The sequence below is a fragment of the Uloborus diversus genome, chromosome 2 (assembly GCF_026930045.1).
Source record: "Uloborus diversus isolate 005 chromosome 2, Udiv.v.3.1, whole genome shotgun sequence".
Classification (NCBI taxonomy): Eukaryota; Metazoa; Arthropoda; class Arachnida; order Araneae; family Uloboridae; genus Uloborus; species Uloborus diversus.
Genome location: NC_072732.1, coordinates 64,303,819 through 64,316,183, shown reverse-complemented (window position 1 = coordinate 64,316,183; position 12,365 = coordinate 64,303,819). Strand labels below are relative to the sequence as shown.

The 12,365-nt window shown below is 34.3% G+C and overlaps 1 protein-coding gene across 1 annotated transcript in view; it reads right to left on the bottom strand.

Moving 5' to 3' along the window:
• Nucleotides 1–12,365, bottom strand: part of LOC129235202 (glypican-5-like) — a 202,983-nt gene that overhangs the window by 165,120 nt on the left and 25,498 nt on the right. Inside the window, exon 2 of the mRNA XM_054868908.1 lies at nt 11,827–11,991. Coding sequence (XP_054724883.1) covers nt 11,827–11,991 — 165 coding nt within the window. The remainder of the gene's footprint in view (nt 1–11,826; nt 11,992–12,365) is intronic.

Genomic DNA, 12,365 nt, shown 5'->3' with positions numbered 1-12,365 from the left:
TCAGCGTATTGTAATGCAATCAGAGGTTTAATTTCTAACAAAAGAAGTGTGGGCGATCTAGTCTTCAGAGATTATTTTTGCACGAAATTTAATAACATTTATTCAGTCTCATGAGTAAATATTTACGAAATATTGAGTACATTGAGGAGCTGAGCCTTCATGAGCTCCCATGCAAATCAAGCCCAATGTAATGAAAGAATTATGGATGAGTGAACGGACGACTCTATCCAAAATGCAATCAGAGTTTCAATTTCTAACAAAAGAATTGTGGGCGATCTAGTCTTCACAGAATATTTTTGCACGAAATTTAATAGCATTGATTCAGTCGCATTAGTAAATATTTACGTAAAATTGAAAAGTAATGGAGCTGAGCTCTCGTGAGCTCCCGTGCAAATCAAGCCCAATGTAATGTAGGAATTATGGATGAGGGAACGGACGCGGCTCTATCCATAATGCCAAGGTAGTAATCAAATCACAGGTGGAATAAAGCAAGATTGTGCGCAACACGCAAGCGACATCGTGAAACGCAACTGGAACGCCCCTCCTGCCACCTGCAGTATGTGAACATGAAGAACTTGCACTTGATAAATATCGAGCCGAATTTTTATTCCGTGGAAAGCCATTTAAAGTGAAGTTGAAATGGAAATGCACAATGAAGATGAGAAAATGCTCGTCTGGTAGAGTTGAAGGCGACTTCATCGAACTCAGTCTCTTTTTTTTTTCTTTTGTAACTGATGTGGGCGGCTCGAGGAAGGACAAAGAAAAAATTGAAATGCTCGCTTCGGGGAAAAATAAAATAAAGGCTGTGAAGATAATTAGAGAGCTCAACCAAATAAACTTGGGCTTTGTAATAAACGCGTCGGCATCTTTCTTTCACTAGACTTCAATCAGTAAAAATAATTTTCGGAAAGGTTTCAATTTTACTAATTGCATGTTAGAAGCAAAATTAAATTTAAGAGCTCAATAATGCTTAAAACGTTTTCTCAAAACAAGATAAAATAATTTTTTTTTTAAAACTTTTGTCTAAAACATGTTTATGTCTCAATATATGAATAAATGAAATTTTTTAAAAAATTGTATACCATAATTCAAAAATTCAGTTAATAACTAAGGGAACAAATTTGTCGCACAATTGTCCTAAAACCTAGAGGATTAACGTATTTCACAATCAGTCGGAAATAAGCGGTCGCTAAATATTTGATTTTGAGCTCAGATTTTCAAATATACGTAGGTGCAAAATTTCACACCTAAAACATTGAATTGTATCGAGCTTCTTCTATCCAAGCTCGCTTTATTCCTTTGCGATCATAACCCGCGATTTTCATGAAGGAATACAGAGAAATGTTTCTATAATTTTTTAGGTGCATCTGTGCATGACTTCCATTAAAATTTTTTGTAACCTCATGTATGTTTTATTTATTAAAACTGACATTTATAGTTGGGCAAACCTAACCTGGCAACATTGTGAAGGTTACGCAGATTCTAATAACAGCAATACGACACTGCAAGGTTAGATTTTCCCCAACTATAGAAAAGTTATACTCCTGGATTTAAATTCATCTTTAATAATATTCAAGGTTTGTATTTTTCCCCCCGAAATTCTTTAGCTCTGATTAATAACTGGAGCAGAATCAATGATATCATTAATTAACTTTAAAAAGGAGCATAAAATAAGTTAAATTAAGCAACAAATAAATTATTACTATACTTCATGCCAACGATTCAGAAAAATCAAACAGGAATATTTAGCGAAAAAAATAATGATTACATTTTGTGACCAACTAAGCATTAACATAACATTCTACATTTATCTTGAATAGTTTTGTACGTTTAAATCACATTAAAATATTAATGTGTTGAAATAAAAAGCAAAAAAAAAAAAAAAATCTATGAAAATTGTTTCACTGTAGAGTATAAATAAAAACAAAATCCGAAGTGGAAAGTTTTTTTCCCAGAATTTAATTAGTAATTTAGATCTGTAACAGCAACAGTACACAACGAAGTTGCCATTCAACTATTTACAAAATTGAACCCCCCCCCCCCCCTTCATTCTCTCCCACAATGGAAAAAAAAGAAAACTGAACAAAAACAGTGGAATTGAAAACTGAAAACTTTTAAAAAGAATGGGGATCCCATTTAATCAGGAACATAACCACTCTAACATTCTCCTTTGTATTCACAAAAAGATTCGAAAATAGTTTCTTTTGCTTATTTATGTTTCGCGGTTTGGCAACGGCAAAATCCGCCTCCGCGGTTCGGAGTTTAAATTTTTACGGTAGACCGCTTTGCACAGAAACTTATTTGAAAATAGGAAAAAAATGAGAGACGGTTTATTCACGAGAAAGAATGCTCCAGTAAATATTTTGCACGTTGGTAACAAGGAATGCAGCATACTTTGATGGATTTCACACTTAAATGATTTCCAGAAGAAAAGTAATTAAAGTTCGCAGTTTCGGGAAACAAAGACTAAAAATGAGCTGCAAACCAAAATGAGTTAAAAGTTTTCGACGAATTTTACGTATTTGGAAATTCATGTTTAATGAAGTAGATACACGCAAATTCAATTTTATCAATTTCTCTCATTCTCCAATGCTTTTAGCCATTTTTAAGAAAGTGTTCTCCTTTTATTAGGTATTAAAATAACAAAATACACTGACAAACGTTGTGCAGTTGAAAAGTTTATTTTTATGGATAACCTTTACCTAATTAGAAATTCGGCACTAAATGTCAGAAAATAATTCATTGAGAGATAGTGTAGGTGCTTCAATACGTTGGATAATTGATTATTTCAAAAGAAAGAAGGTTTTGGTCCGAGAAGAGAGCAATTAAAGATAGATAGATTTGCATATAAGAAATATTGAAAATTCGTCAACCAAATTTTCTACTTGTGGGGGGGGGGGAGACTATAGTTGGGGCAACCCCAGGCTCGTCATTTCAAAATTTTCCAGGGAAGGAGGAGGCAAAAGTTTGGTTTGTGTTCAATACATGTAAAATCGAAAAACAACAAATTGCGTAAAAAAATCTATTGTTTATCATTTTTCTAAAATCCAGGGGAAGGAGCTCAATTGACCCCCTCCACTTGATTGCCCAAATGACAGACCTGGGCAAATCTAACCTGGCAGAGTCGTAAGACTAGGCTCTTCGTAGCTTTCACAATCCTGCCAGGTTAGATTTGTTCCAAATATAGATGCAAATTCAATAATTTAAAATTCAAAAAAGAAAGAAAAATGCATTTCAATACAAATCACTGCCTTCTTCATCAACCCCCAACAAAAACTCGAATAATCTAGTGCTATATTTGAACAAAAGGTGGAAATCCGATACACCTGTCTTTTTTTGAAACCTGGGTTAGCAAATACGTTGAAGTAAATAGGTTTAATCGGATGCTTACTGTAATTATGCACTACCTAATTACCTAAATTTTCGTGTCACACAATCACATACGTCAAACAAGCCTACCATGCTCTCAGATGAAATTGCAAATCCACCCTCATACGTCGCCTAATTCTCTAAAGCAACTAGAACATTCCAGAACCAACAACCAGCGGGGTAATTAATCGGAATAATTTTCTTTCCCCCATAAGAGTCTGACGCCCGCATGCGACTGACAACAAAATAGGACAAAGCGCATTAATTCGGGTAAAACTCCTATCGTCGACCTCATTTGGGCATTCGTCAGCCTAACTGTAGCCCTCTATCTTCCCTTCTGTCGTGTTATTATGGGGGTTAAATATGCATGAGGGCGTTGGAAATACATTTGGGTAAACAGCTGTTCCATCCGATGGCTGGCGAAACATTGAATAATAATGATTAAAAAAAAAAAACAAATTCCGATAGATACGCGGAATTGACTATCATAGAAATATAGATAATAAGCTGGAAGGTAGAACAATTTATTGCGGAGATGTTCAACCTAGTTAAACTTTGAGACAGTTGAATCTCTATTAAAAGCTTCCTTTATATATATATATATATATATATATATATATATATATATATATATATATATATATATATATATATATATATATATATATATATATATATATATATATAAGAGACGAACCGATACTCGGCCAAATTCTGATCAGATACTCGGCCAATACCGAGTAGTTGCAAAAAATTGAATATTGTCCAAAACAGATACTAAAAAAATTACATACATTTATATATAAAAAAAAAGAGCAAGCATTATATTCTGCAATCATTTACAATTAAAATTTATAAGTCAAATTTAAATTTTGAGAATAATGAAGTTTGTAATGCTTCAATGGAATAAATCTTTATTTTAATGTCCCCAAAATTAATAAATTATGCAAAAAAGGTAAGTATAGAAAATATGGAATTTTTATATTAAAAATGGATTTTTGCTACACACAAAAATTAGTTATAAAAAATATAAAAATACCTTTGCTTAAAAAATTAAAGGAAATAAAACAACGTTAAAAGCACAGTGCAGGAACACTGCAGACACGTGTTTTGGCGTTACAAAGAATTTCTTTTTCAATGCACAAAATGGGAGCTCGTGGATTTAAAGGCATCCGACAAAAGTCGGATATTTTGTCGAATGTCTTTACATTCTTTAGCTCACATGTTATGCACTGAAAAAGACGTTCCTTGTAACGGGGGGAGGGGGGGGGGGGGCAGAAACACGTGTCTGCAGTGTTCCTGCACATTTGTTTTATCTGCTTTTAAAAAATATTTATGTTTGGCGGATTAGAACTATAATTGATTGATATGCAGTGAAACCCCTCCTAACGGACATCCCTCTTACGCGGACAATTTTTAATTCCCCAGTTACAATGCAAATAACATTATTAAACCCCTGTCCTGCGGATACCTCTCTATTGAGGACAAAAAAAATTGTCCTGTTAGTGTCCGCATTAGAGGGATTTTATTGTAATTTGTTTTAATTCCAACTTGATTAATCATACCTTTTATTTATTTTTAATTTTAAGAATAATTTTTTGGTAAAATTTTTGACACAAACAAAATTGTTTATATAATGCGTAGTTAAACTTCAGCAGGAATGTAGTTTTAAAAACTATTATATGAACAAGGAGGTCTATACTATTATTCCAATTAGTTCAAAATCCATCACATGTGTGTTGGTGGTTCTTCTTAAAACATAATTGGTACTTGGTAACTCGGCCGAGTCGTGAAAGGCCGAGTACTCGGTAACTCGGTACTCGGCCAAAGTGCTACTCGGCACGTCTCTAATATATATATATATATATATATATATATATATATATATATATATATATATATATATATATATATATATATATATATATATATATATATATATATATATATATATATATATATATATTTATTTCTGCAGAAAATTTGTCAGTTTTCCTCTCATATTTGAATAGAATTGTTCTGCAGCTCAGGCATCTGCTCTGCGACGTACGTCGCAAATTTAGTAGTATTCTGCTTTGGGGCCCCTTCTATTGATCCTGCGCGTGCAGATCATTCCACGTCTGCCCGTTTACCTGGGAAACTATCAGCCCTACTACTTTCAGAACAACCTTGTAAATGCGCAAGCACCTATTGTCATGCTTCGGAGGTAGATCGAAAAATGTCTCACCATTCATCAAAAAAAAAAAAGAGGGGACATTTTTAAACTAACCATGGTCCATTAAATGTTTAGAATCAAAATCAACTCTATCTATGAATTTTCAAAAGTTGTTTTATTTCATAACTTGATACTTTTTGGTGGACGCTATCACGCAACAAATAAATCAAGGCAGCATGCAGCTTAATCAGGTCATTTTTTTTTTTTTTTAAACAGCCCAAATCTGCGTAAAACGTTAAACATTGTCCAGAAGTTTTTTTATAATGAGCGTGCTCACATACATAGCTAGAATTCAAACGATTTAGACACTGAATTTTTGAAATTTCTTGAAATGAATAAAAATATTTTGGCAGTTGAACCAAATATCTCAAATATTTTTGCATTAAAACATTCCATGCATCCTTTTTAACGCTTTAGGAACACAGTTGACAATGCAGTGTCATTAAGCCAACACGTCTGAGGACGCCCAAAATACTTTTAGCGAGACACTGAAAATTCTAACAGCCGCTTTTTCAAGGAATCGATGTAAGTAACGATCGCTCAGAGACAATTCAGTCACACATTTCCAGTTCCCTGGGACACATCACGCAACTCTATTAAAATAATTGCGTCTGAATGCATCGGAATTTCCAGGCCTGATTCCAAGCAATGGATTTAGGCACGTTAATACATCCCGCGCAAATCTACATGAGGGCTAATATTTAATTCCACTCACTCGAATTCAGAGTGCAACACTTGAGAACATTCATCAACTGAATTTAATGTTTAAGGATCATAAGGTTGATGATCTTACAGAATTCAGTTAACCATGATTAAATGATTAAATTTTCTTCTTTTTTAGTTAAAATTAAATTTTTGTATACATTACGATGAATTTTTAGTTTAAATTAAATTACGGATTAACTTTGTAAAATTGATAGAGTTTGTGTTTCCGTCGAAATATGAACGTGCTGCAGAATGAATTCGTTCAATTATGTTTTAACACGGATATTAGAATTATTAAAAGTTAGAAATCGTTAGTATCATACATGGATAGTGCCATTGAGTAGATTCCTTTTCATTTTTGTAAGCCCTAACTGAATATTTAAAGATCTTGAGAGAAATTAAGAATAGTTTCCAGAGCTTGTGTGTGTCTGTGTCATATAATCATATAATCTTTCTTATTTTAAGAGACATACACATAGCTTGTCACAAGCTTATCATGTAAAAAAAAACTCTTCGCGAATTAAAAAAATAATATCCATGAAAATAACGCTTAAAAGCGATAATAAATTTTTAATAAGGGGCCGTCTACAAATGATGTCACGCTTTGAGGGGGGTCGTGAAATAGTGTCAGTTTGTGACAATGCGGTGGGAGGGGGTAACAAAAAGTGTGACACCACGCATTTTGGTTGAGATAAAAACATTTTTTATAACAATATAATATATGATAGGGGTCAAGTCAAGTGTGACACTTGTAACTGTGAGCAAGTATGGAACATCGAAACATTTTGATGCGATGATAACCAGTTGCGATGAGTGTACAAAACTAATGTGGACAAGGTCCAGGCCGCAGAGAGCCAAGGTGAGCACTTTGTCAGTTTGGTCACGGCACCCCCCCTCCCCCCCCCCATACAATTTATAAAATTTAAAAATTCCGAGGAGGACCCCAATTTCCGACTAGGCTGACATAGTTTCCTGTCGGTCCTGACAAGGTCTAATCATTGTCTTTTTTTAAACGATTTCGAAAAATTGCTAAACAATACACAACACACGAAGTTATACATAAAACTGCATATCATACAAGAGCCACCTTCCGAACACCCACTAAACGAGTAGGAAAATCTAAACTGACCATTGATTGCATCGGTGCGCCATAATTATTATCGTCGCACGTGCACGAAGTGAGCAACAGGGCACCGTCGATTGGAAGAGGTTTGACAGACAAATAGAAGCACTGACCCACATCCAGAAAATGGTGTTCTTCAGTGGGCAATAAATCGACATGATTACCGGTTGGGCACAATGGAGAGTGACACTTAACGCTGGTAACCGTTAATATACTTACAGAGAGAAAGACATCTACTGAGACGAAGGAAGGAAGCACGCAATTGGTTCTGATAGCCAATTATGATGGTTGAGAGACAAGAAGGTTTGTTCTGTTCTGTCATTGCAGGGAGTGCGAAAAGCGAAACTGAATGCTACTATTAATAAAGAAAATATAAACAAGACATTAAGGGCGATCCTGCTTCTTGTTTTGAAGGGGGTCATTATTACGAATATACATATCGGAAGAGAAGGGTCAAAAAAGTCAACTAGTGGTCTGCGGGCTCTTCACGGTAATTTCTTAAGTCCATCTAATATCTACGTGTCACCCACAAGATGATTTACTTAAAGTAATTTTTAATACACTCTATGCTTGTAGTGAATCAACTTGACAATATAGGAGATGAAAAGGTAGAATTTAAAGGTTTTGTTCTTGTTTTAATTAATATTACAAAGAAAGAAGTGCATATCATTCCTTCATAAATTATACGCAGCCAATTCATCTCATGTAGATAAGGTCAAACTCAGATGAAAAGAATTCCCCCCCCCCCCCCGCTCTCGCACTTAGATCAATGGTCTATGATTTCGCAGACTCCGATCTCAATTTCTGAAACATTTTCGGCAGAGCACTTACAGAATATTACACGGCCATCAACAGCAAAAGAGTTCTGTTTTACTATGAGACCAACAAGGTCGGAAAGACCAAGCAATATTGTTGATAAAACATCATGATTAATAAAAGCGATGATGATGTTTTAGTTTCAGTTTCTCAGTTTTATGCGCAGAAGTTGTTACCAAAACAAAAAGAAGTAGGCAATTTAAGAAATTTGCAATATCTAAGAATATAAAAGTTAATCTCTGACTGTATGTGTGTGTGCGATGTTCAAAAAAATCTATAGCACTTGTATTATAAATTACAACTGTCTACAATTCATATACCATCTTCAATATGTATGCATAAGGAGATAGACTATGAATGCCGTGAAAAAAATTGTATTTCTTCAAAGGGTGCAGCGAGCTGGAAAAGTTGGGAGACTCCTGGTCTATTATTCTATACTATCAATCTAGTTTTGCAGTTGCAGCACTCAGCTATAAAAGTGCTTATAGATAGCTTCAGATTGCTAATGCAGTAAAAACAAAACACGTTCGAAGTCCTATCTCAAAAACCGGAACGTAGCATTTTCTTTTTTTTTTTGGTAATGTCCTGATAAAAACTACTCTAATCTTAAACTACCCTCACTTGTAATTAAAGTAAAACACTAAATAGATAAGACACGAGACTACAATGTTAGTAAAAGAAATCCCATTCAATATTGCAGAAGAATTTCTCTTCTCTGCTCTGATACAATTACTAGAACTGAAGAAAGCGAATCGAGTTGAACGAGTTAAAAGCAAATGGCTTAATGCTGAAAGAAACAGTAAAAAATTATCCACAATAAAATGGCATCAAGTCAAAAAAAGAAATAAAATAAATAATAAAGATGAACAAAAAAAAAAGACATTTTCCTCTTTAAAAGAAGGAACTTCAATAACATAGGCAGGAAATAGTTATAAGAGTGAAAGTGGTAGCATACAATCCATTCTTAATTAATAAATAAGAATAACCTTTGAATTGAGGCCCTAGGAGGCCCAACTAGGGTATGTTCAATCATATTAAGCTTTGAAAAGTTACAAACGCAGTTTCGTGGAACGTACGAAAAGATTTAGATCGTAACTTTTTTTTTTTGAAAACGATTTCTTAACGAATGTTTGTAATGCGGACGAAAAAAAAAATTATCCGAAATATGACGAATTATTGAGAGAATAGTCTTGCAGAAGATCTTTGAAAAAATCTTGAGAGAGTCTTACAGAGAGAAAGTATGCAAAAATATTTAATTCTCAAAACAGTATGATTTAAAGCTCGGTATTTTAAAATATTAGGGTTTTTTTTTTTTTTTTTTTTTTTTTTAATCCCGTTAAAGTAGCTTTAAAAAAAATAAAAAAATTTAAAAAATAAATAAAAAAACTAATTAATGAATCATATTATGTGTAAGAAAATTCGAAACATTTGTAAGAACAAAATAATGCGAAAAATTAAAACATTTAGTTTGAAAGAAATCATAAACTAAAATGTGTTATCTCAAACTAGACATGCGTAGTTTTCAATAAGAATACCTGAAATATGGGGGAAAAATACAACATCATAAAGAAAAGCCAAAAAAGAAAGTAAAATATTTTTTTAATCTCCGTTCCACTAACATACATTATTTGAAAACTAATTCAGCCTAAAATATTTTTTGAAATTAAATCATGTATGAAAAAGCAAACAATTAGAGACGTCAAACTTGCAGTTGTTGGTATGTCTCGTTTAAGAAGGAAAATTTTTAAAGGGAAAGGAGCAAAAAGTCACTAAAAAACGGGAACACCATGAAAAAAGGGATATTATATTTAAAGCATCAGGCATATTTAACATTCCTCTTTTTTATAAAAGTATTTGCCCCAGTAGTGAGAATAAAAAGCATGTAATATGTTATTTGCACATGGTAAATCATTTGTAAAAACATTACTTCAATAAGAATCGGCCCACAAAGTCACTTTTTTCCAACACATATAACCAACCTCCTTTCCCCCTACGTCACAAAGTGTCACACTTCTCCTTGCCTCTCTCCTTCCCCTCGTCACATCACATACATCCCCTCGTCTCCTTCACCTCACACACACGTTGCTTTTCAGAGCATTTTTTTTCCTTTTGGAAACAAATGTGTAATGTCTTTTTACTTCCCCACCTTCCCTTGTCACACAAACACAATGTCGCTTCGTGAATTCAAAATTTGAAGAATCCATTTTCAATCCAAATCCATCCAATCAAAAATTGCCTCAAAAGACTATCATAAAACTTCACTCAAATTAATTCAAAACAAAAAATTTTAATTGAAAAAAAAACTAACCATTCAAAAAGAACGGATTATCTACTCAAAAAGAATAGAATGTATCATGCGAAACTAATTTTAGAAGCATTATCGTGCTCCATCTTTCAGCAGGAACGTTGAAGAATCGCCGATATGCAATCAGATGCTCAAAATTAGGATACTCCCGCCTTGTCATTTTTTCCAACTAAAGGTGAAAGATATTTGACCCACGATACTTCACAATCAATTGAGCCGGCCACCGTTCATGCTTCGTTAATCGATAAATCGATAATCATTTTGGCATACGTCAGCTGACCTTCACAGCTGGGAGAATCCTAGCGCGAGGATGAAGAAATTGAAAGGACTATAAAAGTAGCCATAAAGGATAAAATCTGTTGTTTTTGATTTGCACATACGACACGCTACGAAGGAACACTGAGATTCAAAGCATAAATGAAGAGATCATAGATTTTAATTGTTCTTCCATTTAGGCGGGAAGTTTCGAGAAAAGGTTACAGGTCGGGTTTTCCAGACGTCCGGTTTTCACACCCCAATTCGAACTGACTTAACAGGTAACATAAAAATGAGGGGCAGGTTTTTTATCGAGCAGGAATATATAAGTGCTGTGTAAGTTGACCACTTGCGGTGCACTACTTTAGTGGTCAACTTAGTAAATAGGCGGTCAACTTACAGAGGTTAAATTATATGATATGGGACTAAATCTGCGCCTGAGAATAGCGGTCAACTTAGACAGGTGGTCAACTTTACAAGTTTTATTGTATATATTTATATATAACAAGGCTTCCCAAAGTGGGTGACGCAGGGAGAGTGAGGGGTGACGCGATGTACCCACCGTATCATAGTGCAATGTGAAAGATAAGAGACTAGGGTGCATTGAGGAAATTCAATTATTCAAGTTTGGGAACCCCAGCTATAAAAAGTTTAGTTGCAAAATGTCATCAAAAATCACTCGGCAAAATATTATTGCGCGTTCCAGGTGATTTTCAAAATCCAAAAAGAAGATTCTTTTCGTGCAATAATTTCAAGAAAGAAAAGAAAAAAACTTTCAGAACATGTCTAAAATCAAAACCATTACAGATGATTCTTACAACTTAACAGCATTCATCAAACCAACAAATTGAACACGTCTCCTCCCATCATAATTCACCAAATCTCAGCCGAAAGATAAGCAAACACTCTGTCCTGACTCCAAATGACAAATCGAACAAGTATCAAGACGCCATCCAACATTGATGGTGAATATGATACACTCCGGTTTGATAAATAGTTCCAGCGGTAATTAAAATAAAAAAAAAAGCAATCACTTACCACGTAATTTAGTAGCACTGGTGGCTAACAGGTTCTGGAGAAAGGCGTTGGAGGACTGGAGCATAATCTGAAACTCTCTTTTGCTGGCTTCGGCGTACCGCCTCTCCATCGTAGGCGTGCAACAAGACACATTCCACGAGTTCGAACACAGAGGTGTTTCGTCAGCTGGGAAGAAGAAAATTAATTAAGTAAAAGTAAAAAAATGAGATTAAAAAGGGAAACAAAATATAAAAGTTTGAAAACGAATATTTAAAACTATCTATGTAGAGCATTGCTAGAATAACATCACATCACATTCTAGGGTCCCAGTACCAGTACCTTCCCCTATTTGTGGTTTGACACGTTGGATTTTTTTTTTTTTTTTTTCTTAGAAGACAAGCAATCTGTGGTCGACCACCCCCCGTGATATCGATTCACTTAGAGGGCTTTGTGAACACGAAAAAATTTAACATGTCCCAGTCAGTTACCATTAACGAACACGGAGGGTCTTCGACCGGTAGGCATCTGATTCGGAATTCAGGCTACTTACGGCCATTGCT